This window comes from Mustela nivalis (genome assembly GCF_964662115.1).
Source record: "Mustela nivalis genome assembly, chromosome: 6".
NCBI lineage: Eukaryota > Metazoa > Chordata > Mammalia > Carnivora > Mustelidae > Mustela > Mustela nivalis.
Genome location: NC_139025.1, coordinates 119,223,375 through 119,236,825, shown reverse-complemented (window position 1 = coordinate 119,236,825; position 13,451 = coordinate 119,223,375). Strand labels below are relative to the sequence as shown.

The 13,451-nt window shown below is 37.4% G+C and overlaps 1 protein-coding gene across 6 annotated transcripts in view; it reads right to left on the bottom strand.

The window, feature by feature from the left end:
* Positions 1-13,451, bottom strand: part of UBE2Q2 (ubiquitin conjugating enzyme E2 Q2) — a 73,308-nt gene that overhangs the window by 42,910 nt on the left and 16,947 nt on the right. For 5 of the 6 annotated variants that reach the window (XR_014313093.1, XR_014313094.1, XM_082736001.1 and 2 more), the window contains 3 exons: positions 8,443-8,499; positions 3,599-3,739; positions 231-315 (listed from right to left, as the gene is read on the bottom strand). Coding sequence is in view for 4 of the 6 variants with exons in the window: in XM_082736001.1 (XP_082592127.1) it covers positions 231-315; positions 3,599-3,739; positions 8,443-8,499 (283 nt within the window). In the remaining 2 variants the exon portion in view is untranslated. The remainder of the gene's footprint in view (positions 1-230; positions 316-3,598; positions 3,740-8,442; positions 8,500-13,451) is intronic. The other variant, XM_082736004.1, reaches the window with a different exon arrangement.

Genomic DNA, 13,451 nt, shown 5'->3' with positions numbered 1-13,451 from the left:
AATCATGAGGTATCCATAAAAACAATTTTCAAAAACCCAAAGAACAAGTAAACTCATCCTATTTTACCTTCCACATCTGTTAATAACTTGATTAAATCTGCATTTCACTTCTCTAAAATAAAGTTAATAACCGTCTCTGTTTCTATCCAGTTATATTAGAACTAAAGTTTACTATCTGAAATTTTGAAAACAGCATAAGGACAACAGAGTAGAGATCCAGAGGTCCTTACCTGCTTTATAACTCTGTGATCTGTATATGTCCCTGAGCTCTTTCATAAGTCTATCTGAAGCTTGCACAGACCCAGAGACTGCACCCTGCAACATAAAAATTGCTGTTTACCAGAATCTACAAAGTCAGATAACTAAAGATTTGAGATATATAAACCAGAAAGGAAAGTTTACAATGAGATTATAAAAACAAATCACAACTCAACATAAAGAAACAAAGATGTTTAATTAATTTGAGGATTATGAAGTTTCAACAGAAATATAAAATGGGGGACAAGTCTGGCTCATTTACTGTTTCTTATCATCTGAAAAAAAAAATATGTCTAACCAACATGTCTAGATTACCATGGTTCCTACAATAGCCTAAATCTATCTCAAACTACACTGATTTTTTAAAGATTTATTTGACAGGCAGAGATCATAAGTAGGCAGAGACGCATATAGATAGAGAGAGAGAGGAGGAAGCAGATTCCCCATGGAGCAGAGAGCCCGATGTGGGTCTCGATCCCAGGACCCTGGGACCATGGCCTAAGCCAAAGGCAGAGGCTTTAACCCACTGAGCCACCCAGACATCCCTACACTGATTTTTTAAACTATTAATTTTTTTCTCTTTAGGATTTTATTTTTTAGAGCATTTTTAGATTCACAGAAAAGTTGAGAGAAAGGTACAGAGATTTCCCATATAACTGCTGCCACAACACAGTATTATCAATATCCCTCACCAGACAGTATGTTTTTTTAAACTGATAAACCTACACTGACACATCATTACCAGTGAAATCCATAAATCACACCTTAAGGTTCACCTTTGGTGCTGTACACTAAATGGGTTTGGAAAATGTGTAACAACACCTATCCATCATTATGGTATCATACAGAGTATGTTCATTGCCCTAAAAATCCTCTGTCCTCTGCATATTTATCCCTCCACCCCACCCTGGCGGGCACTGATCTTTTTGATGTCTCCATAGTTTTGCCTTTTCCAGAAAGTGACATAGTTGGAAATCTACAGCTGTGTAGCTTTTTCATCGGATTGGCTTCTTTCACTTAGTAATATGGATTTAAAGTTCCCCCATGTCTTTTCATGGTTTGATAACGCACTTTTTTTTTTAAAGATTTTATTTCTTTATTTAACAGACAGAGATCACAAGTAGGCAGAGAAGCAGGCAGAGAGAGAGAAGGAAGCAGGCTATCTGCCGAGCAGAGAGCCCGATGCGGGGCTCGATCCCAGGACCCTGGGATCATGACCTGAGCCGAAGGCAGAGGCTTCCAGACCCCAGAGCCACCCAGGTGCCCCAGCTCACTTCTTTTTTTAGCAGGGAATACATCCCATATTGTTGGGATATAACGGTTTATCCATTCACCTACTGAAGGATACCCTGGTTCCTTCCAAGGTATCGTAATTATGAGTAAAGTTGCTCTAAACATCTGTATGGAGGTGATTGTCTAGACATAAGTCTTCAATTCATGTGGGTATACCAAAGACTGCAACTGCTGGAATACATGGTAAAAATCATGTTCAGTTTTCTAAGACTCTGCCAGACTGTCTTCAAAAGTGACTGTACCATTTTGCATTCCCATGAGCAAGGAGTAAGAGTTCCTACTGCTTCACATCCTTGTGACAACACCAAATGTTGTCAGTGTTCCTGATTTTGGCCATTCCTTAATTCTTTTTTAATTTTAGCTATTATTATAGGGATATAGTATCACCATCAATTTTTGAAAATACTAGAAGGCCCTTGCCATTTTACCCTATCAACTAAAACAGGGTTTCATTAGTCAGACTCTTAAGCAAGAATGTTATACTGAAGGTCTACTTTACATATTAAGAAACTGAGAAAGAACACGTTCACCTGCATGCAACTAGTTTCAGTTCTTTTCCATGTTGGGATTTCTCTAAAAATGAAAATGCACCAATGTCTTATCCTAGGACTAAATATGAATGCCAGCTATTTCTTGTAGGACAAAAACATTCAGAATTCCTTTATTTAAAAAAGAACTGGTCATGTGAATTTTTTTTTTTTAAGATTTTATTTATTAAGAGAGAGAGTGAGAGAGAACATGAGAGGGGTAAGGTCAGAGGGAGAAGCAGATTCCCTGCGGAGCTGGGAGCCTGATGGACTTGATCCTGGGATTCCGGGATCATGACCTGAGCCGAAAGCAGTGGCTTACCCAACTGAACCCCTTGGGTGCCCCCGGTCCTGTGAAATTTAAAATGTTAATGGCTGCACTACACTTTGGGGATGGGTGGCAAAGGTTCACGAAGCTATTACTTCCTAGCTTTGTGACCTTGAGTATATTACTTTAACTGGTTTAAACTACAGTTTCATACCTATAAATAGGAACGATATTTTATAAAGTAGCTATAAAGGTTAAATGGGAAGGTACGTAAAGTTTAAAGTACTTAGTGTCCCTCACATGAAAACATTCAATAATTTGTATTCATTTTGACTATAATATACAAACTGAAAGCAATCACGGGAAAAAGTACAGAAATCATTAATTTAAATGCACAAACTTTTTCTTTTAAATAATCAAGATAAGGGAAGAGCTAAATTTCTTTGCTCTCTGAAAAAAAAACCTTTGCCAATTAAATTAATATAGTAAGACTGAAGAAGAGAGAGTAATCTATCTGCTTTCAACACCTGGCATCTCCCTACATAATAATTCATTCCTGGTTTTTGAGAACCTACACCCAGACAAAGGTCCTCAGATGTCATGTGTTTCATAAAGAGCTCTAAAACAAGGTAGGAGGTAAGAAGGAAGTGTTGAAACAAAAATGTCCCCACTTTAGGCATTTTATAAGCATCATTCTCATTTATTCTTCTGAGCAATCATCCAAAAGGTATATATTCTCTATATTTTAAAGCTGAGGAAACTGAAGCCACACAGCTATGTTTATTACCAGACTAAATGTTCATTTCACGCCCCATGTCATTTCACATAAAAGTTATGTTAAGTCAAAAGAAAAAAATGCTTTTGGTTTGGTTAGAGCACAACAGACCAAATTGCAGTTTGGTGGTGAAGAATTTAAACTTGACATTGTAGAAGACACTAAATTTAAATATACAGATCTCACAGAAGGGTAAGCAGTATAAATACTGGAAAGGAGGTATACACGGTGAACAGCAGGTTAATTCCAGCACATGAAAAGCAGATGAGCATGGCAGAAAGCTATGAACAGATGAGACACTTTAACAACAAAAACAACAACCCACCAGGGAAACAAAACATGGTTGAATCCACAACATAGGCAAGGGTGGAGGGGGGCAGTTTAGACTGTTATCTAAATGAATTGCCCAGTGTTATATTATTACCTATAATTACTCAATCCCAAAAGTGCAGGTTCTAGATATTTGCACATACTTACATTGAGATGGTCTTGCCTTTGAGTCTTCCTAATTTTCTCTAGTATTGCCAAGTTTTCTTTTTCAATTCCTTCATCCTCTGACTTTTTTCCACTAATAGGCTCTTCTTCCTTCATTTCATAGTGATCCAAGTCTTCGATATCCTACATGAAAAATAGTAGTTTATTGAAACTTACGCAAAACTTAAATTATCCTTGATTTGACAGGGAACAGAAAAGAGAATGGGGAAGGGAAAAAGGCATTTACATTCAGTCCAGGATCCCTCCTTTTATATCCTACATTGTGTTTAAAAGCTAGAAACTGAGTAAAACATATTTAATAGATTTGTAACATCATTAATTACTACCAAAAAAAATCTATTAAAAGAATCTTTTGAAACAGTTTAGCATTAGGTATAAAGAACCTTATTTATACTTTGTTCCAGTAACTTGACTTCTAGAAATCTATTGTAAGGAACTAATTTAATTTAATTTAGGCATAAAGATGCCTATTTAAACTATATAGCCACAACCCCCCCCCCCCCCAACAAAACTTCATGTGCGAAAATAGCAGAGCAGAGGGGCGCTTGGGTGGCTCAGTTGTTAAACATCCGTCTCTTGGGTGTGGGAGGGAAGCATTAGTCTCTTGGTCTCAGCTCAGCTCAGGTCATAACCTCAGGGTCGTGAGATGGAGCCCAGTGGCAGGCTCTTTCCTCAGCATGGAGTCTGTTTGAGATTCTCTCCCTCTCCCTCTCCCATCTGCCCCTCTCTCCCACTTGCACTTACACTCACTTGGGCTCTCTGGGTCTCAAATAAGTAAAAATCTTAAAAACAAAACAGAACAAATACCCAGAGCAGGTAATTCAATTCCATGGAATATTAGAAGACTGTTAAAATGCATACAGCATAATTGTTTCTTCTGTATCAAATAATGAAACCAAAGGGTGGTGAGGATGGCAGCAGAGAGTGGAGAAGGCTGGCCCCTATGGGTGCCAGGTTCTGTGCCCAACTGGGTCTCATGGCTGCTTCTGGCTGCTGCCTGGGGGTGAGGCAGACCAGCAGCCCCAACCCAAACCTGAGAACCCACCAGGGATGGACCTCACCACAACCACAACTGTGGGGTGAGCTGGGGGACTGGGTGTCCCTGGGCAACTACAGGGCCTATACGAGTTAAAGCTGTGCTATCCACCAGGCAGACCCTTGTTTCTTGCAGCTGCTAAGCACTTGAAATGTGGATAATCTGAATTCAGATGTGCTGTAAATGTACAGACTTAATGAGAAAAAACAGGAAGAGCTCATAATTCTGTTTTATGAACGAAATGACAATAATTTAAAGGTTACATAAAATGTATTAAATGGGAAAAAACACAATGTAAAACAAAAATACAAAACAGAATATAAAGAATCTCAATCACGCTAAAATAAGCACAAAAAAGGAGGCTAGAAGGACATATACTGAAATAATAATCTCTAGAGACACTCAGTGCTTTTCCTTCTTTTCCAAGTTTACTGTCACAAGCACCTAACTGATTTTTATAATTAGGCAAAAAGTTAGACTAGGATTTTTTTTTTTTTTTTAAAGATTTTATTTATTTGTCAGAGAGAGCAAGCGAGAGCGAGCACAGGCAGACACAGTGGAAGGCAGAGTCAGATGGAGAAGCAGGCTCCCTGCGGAGCAAGGAGCCCGATATGGGACTCGATCCCAGGACGCTGGGATCATGACCTGAGCCGAAGGCAGCTGCTTAACCAACTGAGCCACCCAGGCGTCCCATAGACTAGGAATTTGAATAATAGCCCTTACTTAACATCTTTAATCCCTACATCATTCTCCTTCCTTCTTCTCCATATCATCTACTTGTATTTAAAGAAATCTATGCAGAACTTTTAAAATCCTAACGTTTTTCTATTAACTTTTCTTTACTTCAATCATCAAAATCTCTAAAGGAGTACTAGATACTTACTATCTCCATTTTTTAAGGGAACTCATTCACTGCGATTTGTAGACCATCCAGACCACATGGTCTTTTTCTTCAGAATCTCATCTCTTCAACCCCTACTGTATTTCTTTCTTATTCAGACCCTATCCATGACTCCAAGTTTCATGGAGATCCCTCCCCTGATTTGTAACTTTCAGCCCCAATGTTCCATCCCGCACTTCAGAGTTCTCATAAAAGTCCTTGGTCTCTCCTGCTCCTCCTCCTCCACCTTCAAACTCAGCCACATTCCTATCCTTAAATATTCTCTACCTGAATATTAATGATGAATTCTGTTCTGTGAAGATTATCTTTGTAAAATGACACTCAGCACACTATTCTCTACTTAAAGCCTTTCCTGAACAATCACACCACTATAAACATATTTGTCTCTAATTCAAGACTTTAAGCCATCTGTTTTTCTGGCCAACCTTGCTTTTCCAACACATCAATCTTAATCTCCCCAAAAGATAGCCCCACTGCACCTAAACACACCATGCCCAAAGGTTGCTCTGTGCCTTTTTTTTACCATTATTTTAGTTTACCTAGATTATCTTCCTTTCTCCTATCTTAATCTGACTTCTCTGAAATCCAGGCTCCTATCTTTCCAGATTTCCCTAAATGTTGCTGTCCCTTCTTTATATCTTCTTGCAAAGGAAAACAATGAGAAGTACATAAACTCTGAATAGAACGTCTGCTTCACTGGACACCAAACCAGTGGAAAAGGCTTAATGTTTTCCTGCAGCTTATTCAACCTAAATTACAGTGCATGAAAATTTTAAAAACAAACTATCCCCCAAAAGTCATACAAATTAGACAATGCTAAGAATTATCTTGGGTGCGCCTGGGTAGTTCGGTCAGTTAAGCATCTGCCTTCAGTTCAAATCATGATTTCAGGGTCCTGGGACTGAGCCCTGTTTTAGGCTCCCTGCTTTGGTGGGGAGTCTGCTCCTCCCTCTTCCTCTCCCCCTCCCTCCGCTTATGCTCTCTTTGTGTGTGTATGTGCATGGTCTGTCAAATAAATAAATAAAATCTTTTAAAAAAATTATTTTGCTCCCCGACACAAAACAAACCACAACTACTTCTTTAGTTTTAAGGTATTCTAAGGAGTGTATTTAGATTTAAGATTTTGCAGATCAAGAAAATAAGATAATAACTTGAATTAATTCTAAGATCCTAAACAGTAAGAAGGTTTTAAAATCAAGACTGTGCAACTGAAATACCTTTTACATGGTCAGTGAAAAGACACAAATTTAAAAACAAAGCTTCAGAGCCTGAAAACTTCCATAATTATATCAGTGCCTGGAAACTAAACTGGCCAAAAGTCAAGGTCTTAGAATCTGCCCTACCAAATTCTTAGATGATTTTTAAACATGAAATAGCTTCACTACTTCTAGTGAGTAGTCCCTGAAATGTTCTCAAATTTTCCTTTTATTTAAATTCAGAATTTTTTTCTTTTTTTAACTAAAATCCATACTTCATTCATTTTTTTCTTAGTTTTTACCTAATATCCTATTCTAGGATCCCTTCCAGGACACCACATAATATTTGTCATGTCTCCTTAGGCTTCTGACTATGATGGTTTCTTTTTTACTTTTTTTTAATTAACATATAATGTATTATTTGCTCCAGGGGTACAGGTCTGTGAATCATCAGGCTTAAAAGTTCACAACACTCATCATAGCACATACCCTCCCCAGTGTCCATAACCCAACCACCCTCTCCATGCCCAACTCCCCCTGGCAACCCTCAGTTTGTTTTGTAAGATTAAGAATCTCATGGTTTTTCTCCCTCCCGATCCCATCTTGTTTCATTTTTTCCTTCCCTACCCCCCATACCCCCAACTTTGCCTCTCAAATTCCTCATATCAGGGAGATCATATGATAATGGTCTTTCTCTGATTGACTTATTTCACTCAGCATAATACCCTCTAGTTCCATTCACGTCATTTGATCGCTGTGTCATAGAATAGCTCTATTTTCAACTTTTTGAGGAAACTCCATGCTCTTTCTCCAGAATGGCTGCACCAGCTTGCATTCCCACCAACAGTGTAGGAGGGTTCCCCTTTCTCCATATGCTCGCCAGCATCTGTCATTTCCTGACTTCTTAATTTTAGCCATTCTGACTGGTGTGAGGTGGTATCTCACTGTGGTTTTGATTTGTATTTCCCTAATGCCGAATGACGTGGAGCACTTTTTCATATGTCTGTTGGCCATCTGGATGTTTTCTTTTCAGAAATGTCTGTTCATGTCCTCTGCCCATTTCTTTATTGCATTATTTGTTCTTTGGGTGTTGAGTTTGGTAAGTTCTTTATAGATTTTGGATACTAGACCTTTAATCTGGTATGTCATTTGCAAATATCTTCTCCCATTCTGTCAGCTGTCTTTTGGTTTTGTTGACTGTTTCCTTTGTTGTGCAAAAGCTTTTCATCTTGATGAAGTCTGAATAGTTCATTTTTGCCTTTGCTTCCCTTGCCATTGGTGTGTTTCTAGGAAGAAGTCACTGTGGCTGAGGTCAAAGAGGTTGATGCTTATGTTCTCAAGGATTTTGATGGATTCCTTTTTCACATTGAGGCCTTTCATCCATTTTGAGTCTTAAATTCTGAATTTTCTAAACTTACTAGATCCTCTTCTTAAAAATAACCAAAAATGGATTAAGTATTTACTACTATTAAATGTAAATATAATCTTATGCTAAAATGTTAAGAGATTTTCTAGGAAATCAAACATTTTGCTCAAAAATATATCATGAATTAAAAATGAAGACAGATTTTAGAAATTATATTCAATTTCAAAATAAAGAAGATTAGACAATTACTAAAATATTTAAAAATGAAAATACAGGGAAAAAAAAGATACAGTATTTATAAAATGTGATTCTTACATAAATACCTACTTCAGCCATCTCTTCCTCTTCCTCCTCTTCTGAAGTCACTTCTTCTGTGGTCCCATTCTGAAAAAGAAAAAGAATTTGCTAGGGCTCCACAAAATAAGCACATATCGAGGAATTAGAAGACTTCAGGGACAAACTATCAGTCATCTGTCACTATAGTTCCACTAACAGAATTTATTAAAGTTGAATATTTATTTTTAAATCCAGGTTTGATGTGACAAATAATATTTATCAGCTTTTTTAAAAAAAAAAATTTGAACAATTCAACTTGACAGATGCCTTGAGTATAAACAGCGGCAATTAGTCCAATAACGCAGAACTGGAAAAAAATTTTAAATATTCTAATTTAAAATAAGAAAACGTTTTACACATATGGCTATGTATATAAAGTCAATGGCTCCTTTCACTTAAAACAAATATCCCAAACCTTTTACTTTACTTTGAAAAGCCTAATCCTTCCTTAACTTTGAAAAGCCTAATCTTTTACATTTTAAAAGGTAAAACGTGTCATGAAGCAGTAGACATTTCACAAAACTATACAATTATAAAATGATCACCATTTCATTGAAGAGCCATTTTTCTTTTTTAAAACATGTCATTTACCACAGAAAACATCCTTACAAATACACAATTGTCCACTCACTCACAAATATCTGATGGGGTTTTAGGAAAGGCCTTCATACCTAATTTTGGCAGAGTTCAAAAAGACAAGTTATCTGAACCAGAACAGAGTTCACAACAGAACACATACAGTAGGATTTTTCTTTTCCTTCTAGATATGCTGGCTGTATTTGTTCCAACTACAGCTGGTAAGCATCACTTTTTTATATAGGAGGCCTGAGATAAAAGACACATTTTGGAAATACAGCTCAAAACAGCAGCAAAATCTAACTCACTCATCTCTTCCTTGAACTCAAACTGGAAAGTCTGCTTGCCAGTACCTCTCCATTCACATGCCATTGCCAGAGCATAGGTGTACAAACCGGGCGGGTGGGGGGGAGGCCACAGCAGAGAAGAGTGACAATTACTGAGGGCACTCACAGCAACCATTGATAATGTGATTAATGGTATATCTCATCTGTAAATGAACAGATAACCAAGTATCACCAGATACTTGAAGAAAACTGGCAATCTGAAAAAAAATCACCAAGTCAAACAAGCAAACTAAAGCATTATTAATGAACAAAATTTTTAAAAATCTAATTGACATCCTTAGCAGTACTTGAGAAGATACTGTATCCACACAATATAAAAAAAGATAACCACGCAAAGGAAAAGACAGTTCTGGGAAATGAAAAAGATATCCCCCACCTCACCAAAAAAAAAGATAAAGAGGGAAAAAAAATCTAGTAGAAGAATCAGAGAGCACAATGGATTTGAATGAACAAAACACTTATGATTAAGAAGATGACCAAACTGTAACATTCCCTTAGAATGTGGAGAAAAGGAGACAGGGGGTGGGGAGAGGAAGGGGTATTGATAGAGAAGAGTTATGGGAAATGGGAGATAGGAATACCCAGAACTAATATTCATCTGCTATCTACCCATAAGACTGAGGGAAAGAAACAAGAGACAAAGGTTGTCAAGCTAAAGAAAGACTTCAGAATACTAAGTGGATCTGAATGACCCAAAGGAATGTTGAAAAGTAAAACCCTATACTTCACAGAGAAAAAAACCATATAACTTCCAGAAAAAAAAAAATAGAGGAAAAGAAGAACCAGACATCAGGCTTTTCACTGGTGTTACAATAAATATTAGAAGATAAAAGTATAAAGAACCTAGAAGAGACTGAGTTACGAAGTCAATGTCTAGTTCCACTGGGACAGGTACCATATCCTTTGCCACTGGATCCTCAGCACCTCTATAGAGTACTTTGCACAGAGTCAGATGGTTAGATGTTCAATGAATAATAAAAACAGACACCAAGTATTCAAGGAACACTCTCCATGCACAGTCCCAGAAATCCTTTCTAGAAATAAAAATAGAGACGTCATTGAGGGATACATTTTCAGAGGTAGGAAGCAACCATGGAAATATAAGATACAGCAATAAGCAAAGACATAATAACACCAATGGTTAAGTTTAAGCAATTGCTGAAAATTGAGCTGAGAAGTCACAAACCATATCATAAAGAGTGAAAAACTAAAAATAACCCAAAGTCTACCTCAGAAGGCCAAAAACTTTTTCTAAAGAACTCTTAGTTTTAAGAAGAAATTGACTCTCATGCTCCAGTAAACCAACTTCTATGTTATGTGCCCAGAAAAATGCTCTCATAGGTATCCCATAAAACTGGAGAAAAATGGTCATGGTAGCATACATATGCTTTTTTTTCCCTTTTTCTTTTTCTTTTTTTAAGATAGATTTATTTCTTTCAGCAAGAGAATGAGAGAGATCACAAGCAAAAACCGAGAGAAACAGAGGTAAAGGCAGAGAGAGAATGTCAACCCAACTCCGCTCTGAGCACAGAGGCTGACATGGGGCTCAACCTCACAACCATGAAATCAAGACCTGAGCCAAAACCAAGACGCTTAACTAAAGGCACCAATGAGGCGCCCCACACTGTTCCTAATAGCAAACTCAAATGGAGGGATCTGTTATGGTAGGTTCAAAGAATGGAATAAATATAGCAACGAAAAGAACTATAGCCACACTTATGAATAAATTTAACACACAATTGTTAAGCAAAAGACAAAGAACACACATATAGTATGACTCTTAATATGAAGCTTAAAAACGGTCAACACTAAATCATATTGTTGAGAAATGCAAATAAATATGTTAATAACAAGGGAAAAGGAAAAGTTGCAAATAAATATGTTAATAACAAGGGAAAAGGAAAAGTTTAGCATAGAAAGAAATGATTATCTAGAAGGCACGTCCAAAAGGTTTCCAGTGCTAACAATATTCTGTTTCTTCACTTGGGTCAGGGCTGGGTGATAATTCCCAGGTATTCACTGTAACTACTTATTACACTAATGTTCATATATTTTCAACACCTATACAACTTCTTGTGAAATATAACAAAGTAATACGAACAAAATATGGATGGAATCAAATCACAGGATATACAAACTATTTAGAAAATAAATATACTAAATCTTAAAACCTATGCAATGAAGTTAAACAGCACACAGAAGGAAATGTATACCTCTCACATGTTTGTTAAAGCAATTTATCACAGTGGTCCAATAAACTACAAAAGCAAAAGAAAAAAAAAGGTTAAGACTCACAAAAATGTAAAAGAAAATTAGATTTAAAAAAATAAAAGGACTGGTTCTATCAAAAGGCCAATATAAATCAGACAAGCTTCTGACAAGTAATCATGACAAAGAAAACAACTTGAGAAATGAAAAGAGCTTCATAGCCACAGGTTCAAAAGTACAGATGAAGTGATTTTTTTTTTTAAAGAATCTAAAACTACTAAAATTGAGAAATGCGAAAAATGAAGACTAATACTTGGAAAAAAAGAAAAATGGATCAGGCTCAGATTTTATTTAAACCATGGTTTCTCAACCTTGGAAGTACTGCGATTTCGGGCTAGATAATTCTTTGTCATGCAGGACTCACTGGACATTGTAGGACATTTAGTAACATCCCTTCTACCCACAAAATGCCCATAGCATTCCCACCAGCCAGCTGTGACAACCAAAATTATCTCCAGATATTTCCAGATGTCTCCTGAGAGGCAAAATTGGACCCAGCTTTAATTTTACTTAAACTGTCCTAGACTTTGGGGGCACTTGGGTGGCTCAGTCGGTTAAGTATCTGCCTTTGGCTCAGGTCATGATCCCAGGGTCCCAGAATTGAGTCCTGCAGAGGGCTCCCTGCTCAGCAGGGAGTCTGTTTCTCCTTCTCCCCCTACCCCCTGCTTGTGGTCTCTCTAGCTCTTTCTCAATAAATAAAATCTTTAAAAATAAATAAACTGCCCTAGACTTTAGGAAAAAAAATACACAATTTTACCAAGTCATTTTAGGAGACTACTAACTCTGACACTGAAATGAAACAAGAGCCTAAAAGGAAATAAGCAAGCAAACCAAACTACATTACAATCTCGCTTAAAGTAGAAAAAGCCAAAAATAAAGTATTATGATATCCATTGTGTCCCTGCAGCTACCACCTATGCAGGTGCTCAGTATTTATTATGAATATAAGAATGAATTCACAATTAGCAATTTTTTCATGTAATTCACAAATTATGTCTCTACACATGCACAATTATGAAAAACAAGGTAGATCTACACACACCATGTCCCTGATATATAATTAAGTGAGAAACACAAGTTGCAGACATCCCAGAGCAGGCAAATTGAACATAGTGTATATATACGCTTCTCCCATCTTCTCTCTTTCCTGAAGCTCCATTAGAATTATAGTGAATAAACACTATACAACACACAATGATAATAAAAAAAGGAAATGAGGCTACCAGCAGAAAAGACAATTCATGCATGCTAGTAAATGCCACTAAATGGAAGAATGGTAATTAATAGAGCAAATAAGTAAAGTAGGTTAGGGGATTATAGGAGAGTAATTTGTCTCCTAGCACTCTGGAGAGCCTCTAGACTCTAAGACACTGGGTACACTAGACAGCAGGAATAATGGATAGAATTGAAAACAGATCAACCAAAAGTCTGTACACAGAACATGTCCAGTCCCCAAAACACAGTGTTCAACCTTCATCCTTTTAAGATTTTGTTTTATTTGTCAGAAAGAGATGGGGGGGGGGGAGAAAGAGGAGGAGCACAAGCAGGGGGATCAGCAAGCCAAGGGAGAAGCAGGCTCCCACTGAGCAAGGAGCCCAACATGGGACTCGATCCCAGGACCCAAGCCAAAGGCAGATGGTTAACTGACTAAGCCACCCAGGTGTCCCTCTGCCCCCTGTTCTTAAGCAGAACCCAGGCTGAGAGATCTACCTCAAGCAGGAGATTAGAAAATTTCATGTCCAAAGAAACCAAGTAGTTCCAGCTCCCATTTTTTATTACACCGGAAAATAGAAACTGGGGAGTGGGAGT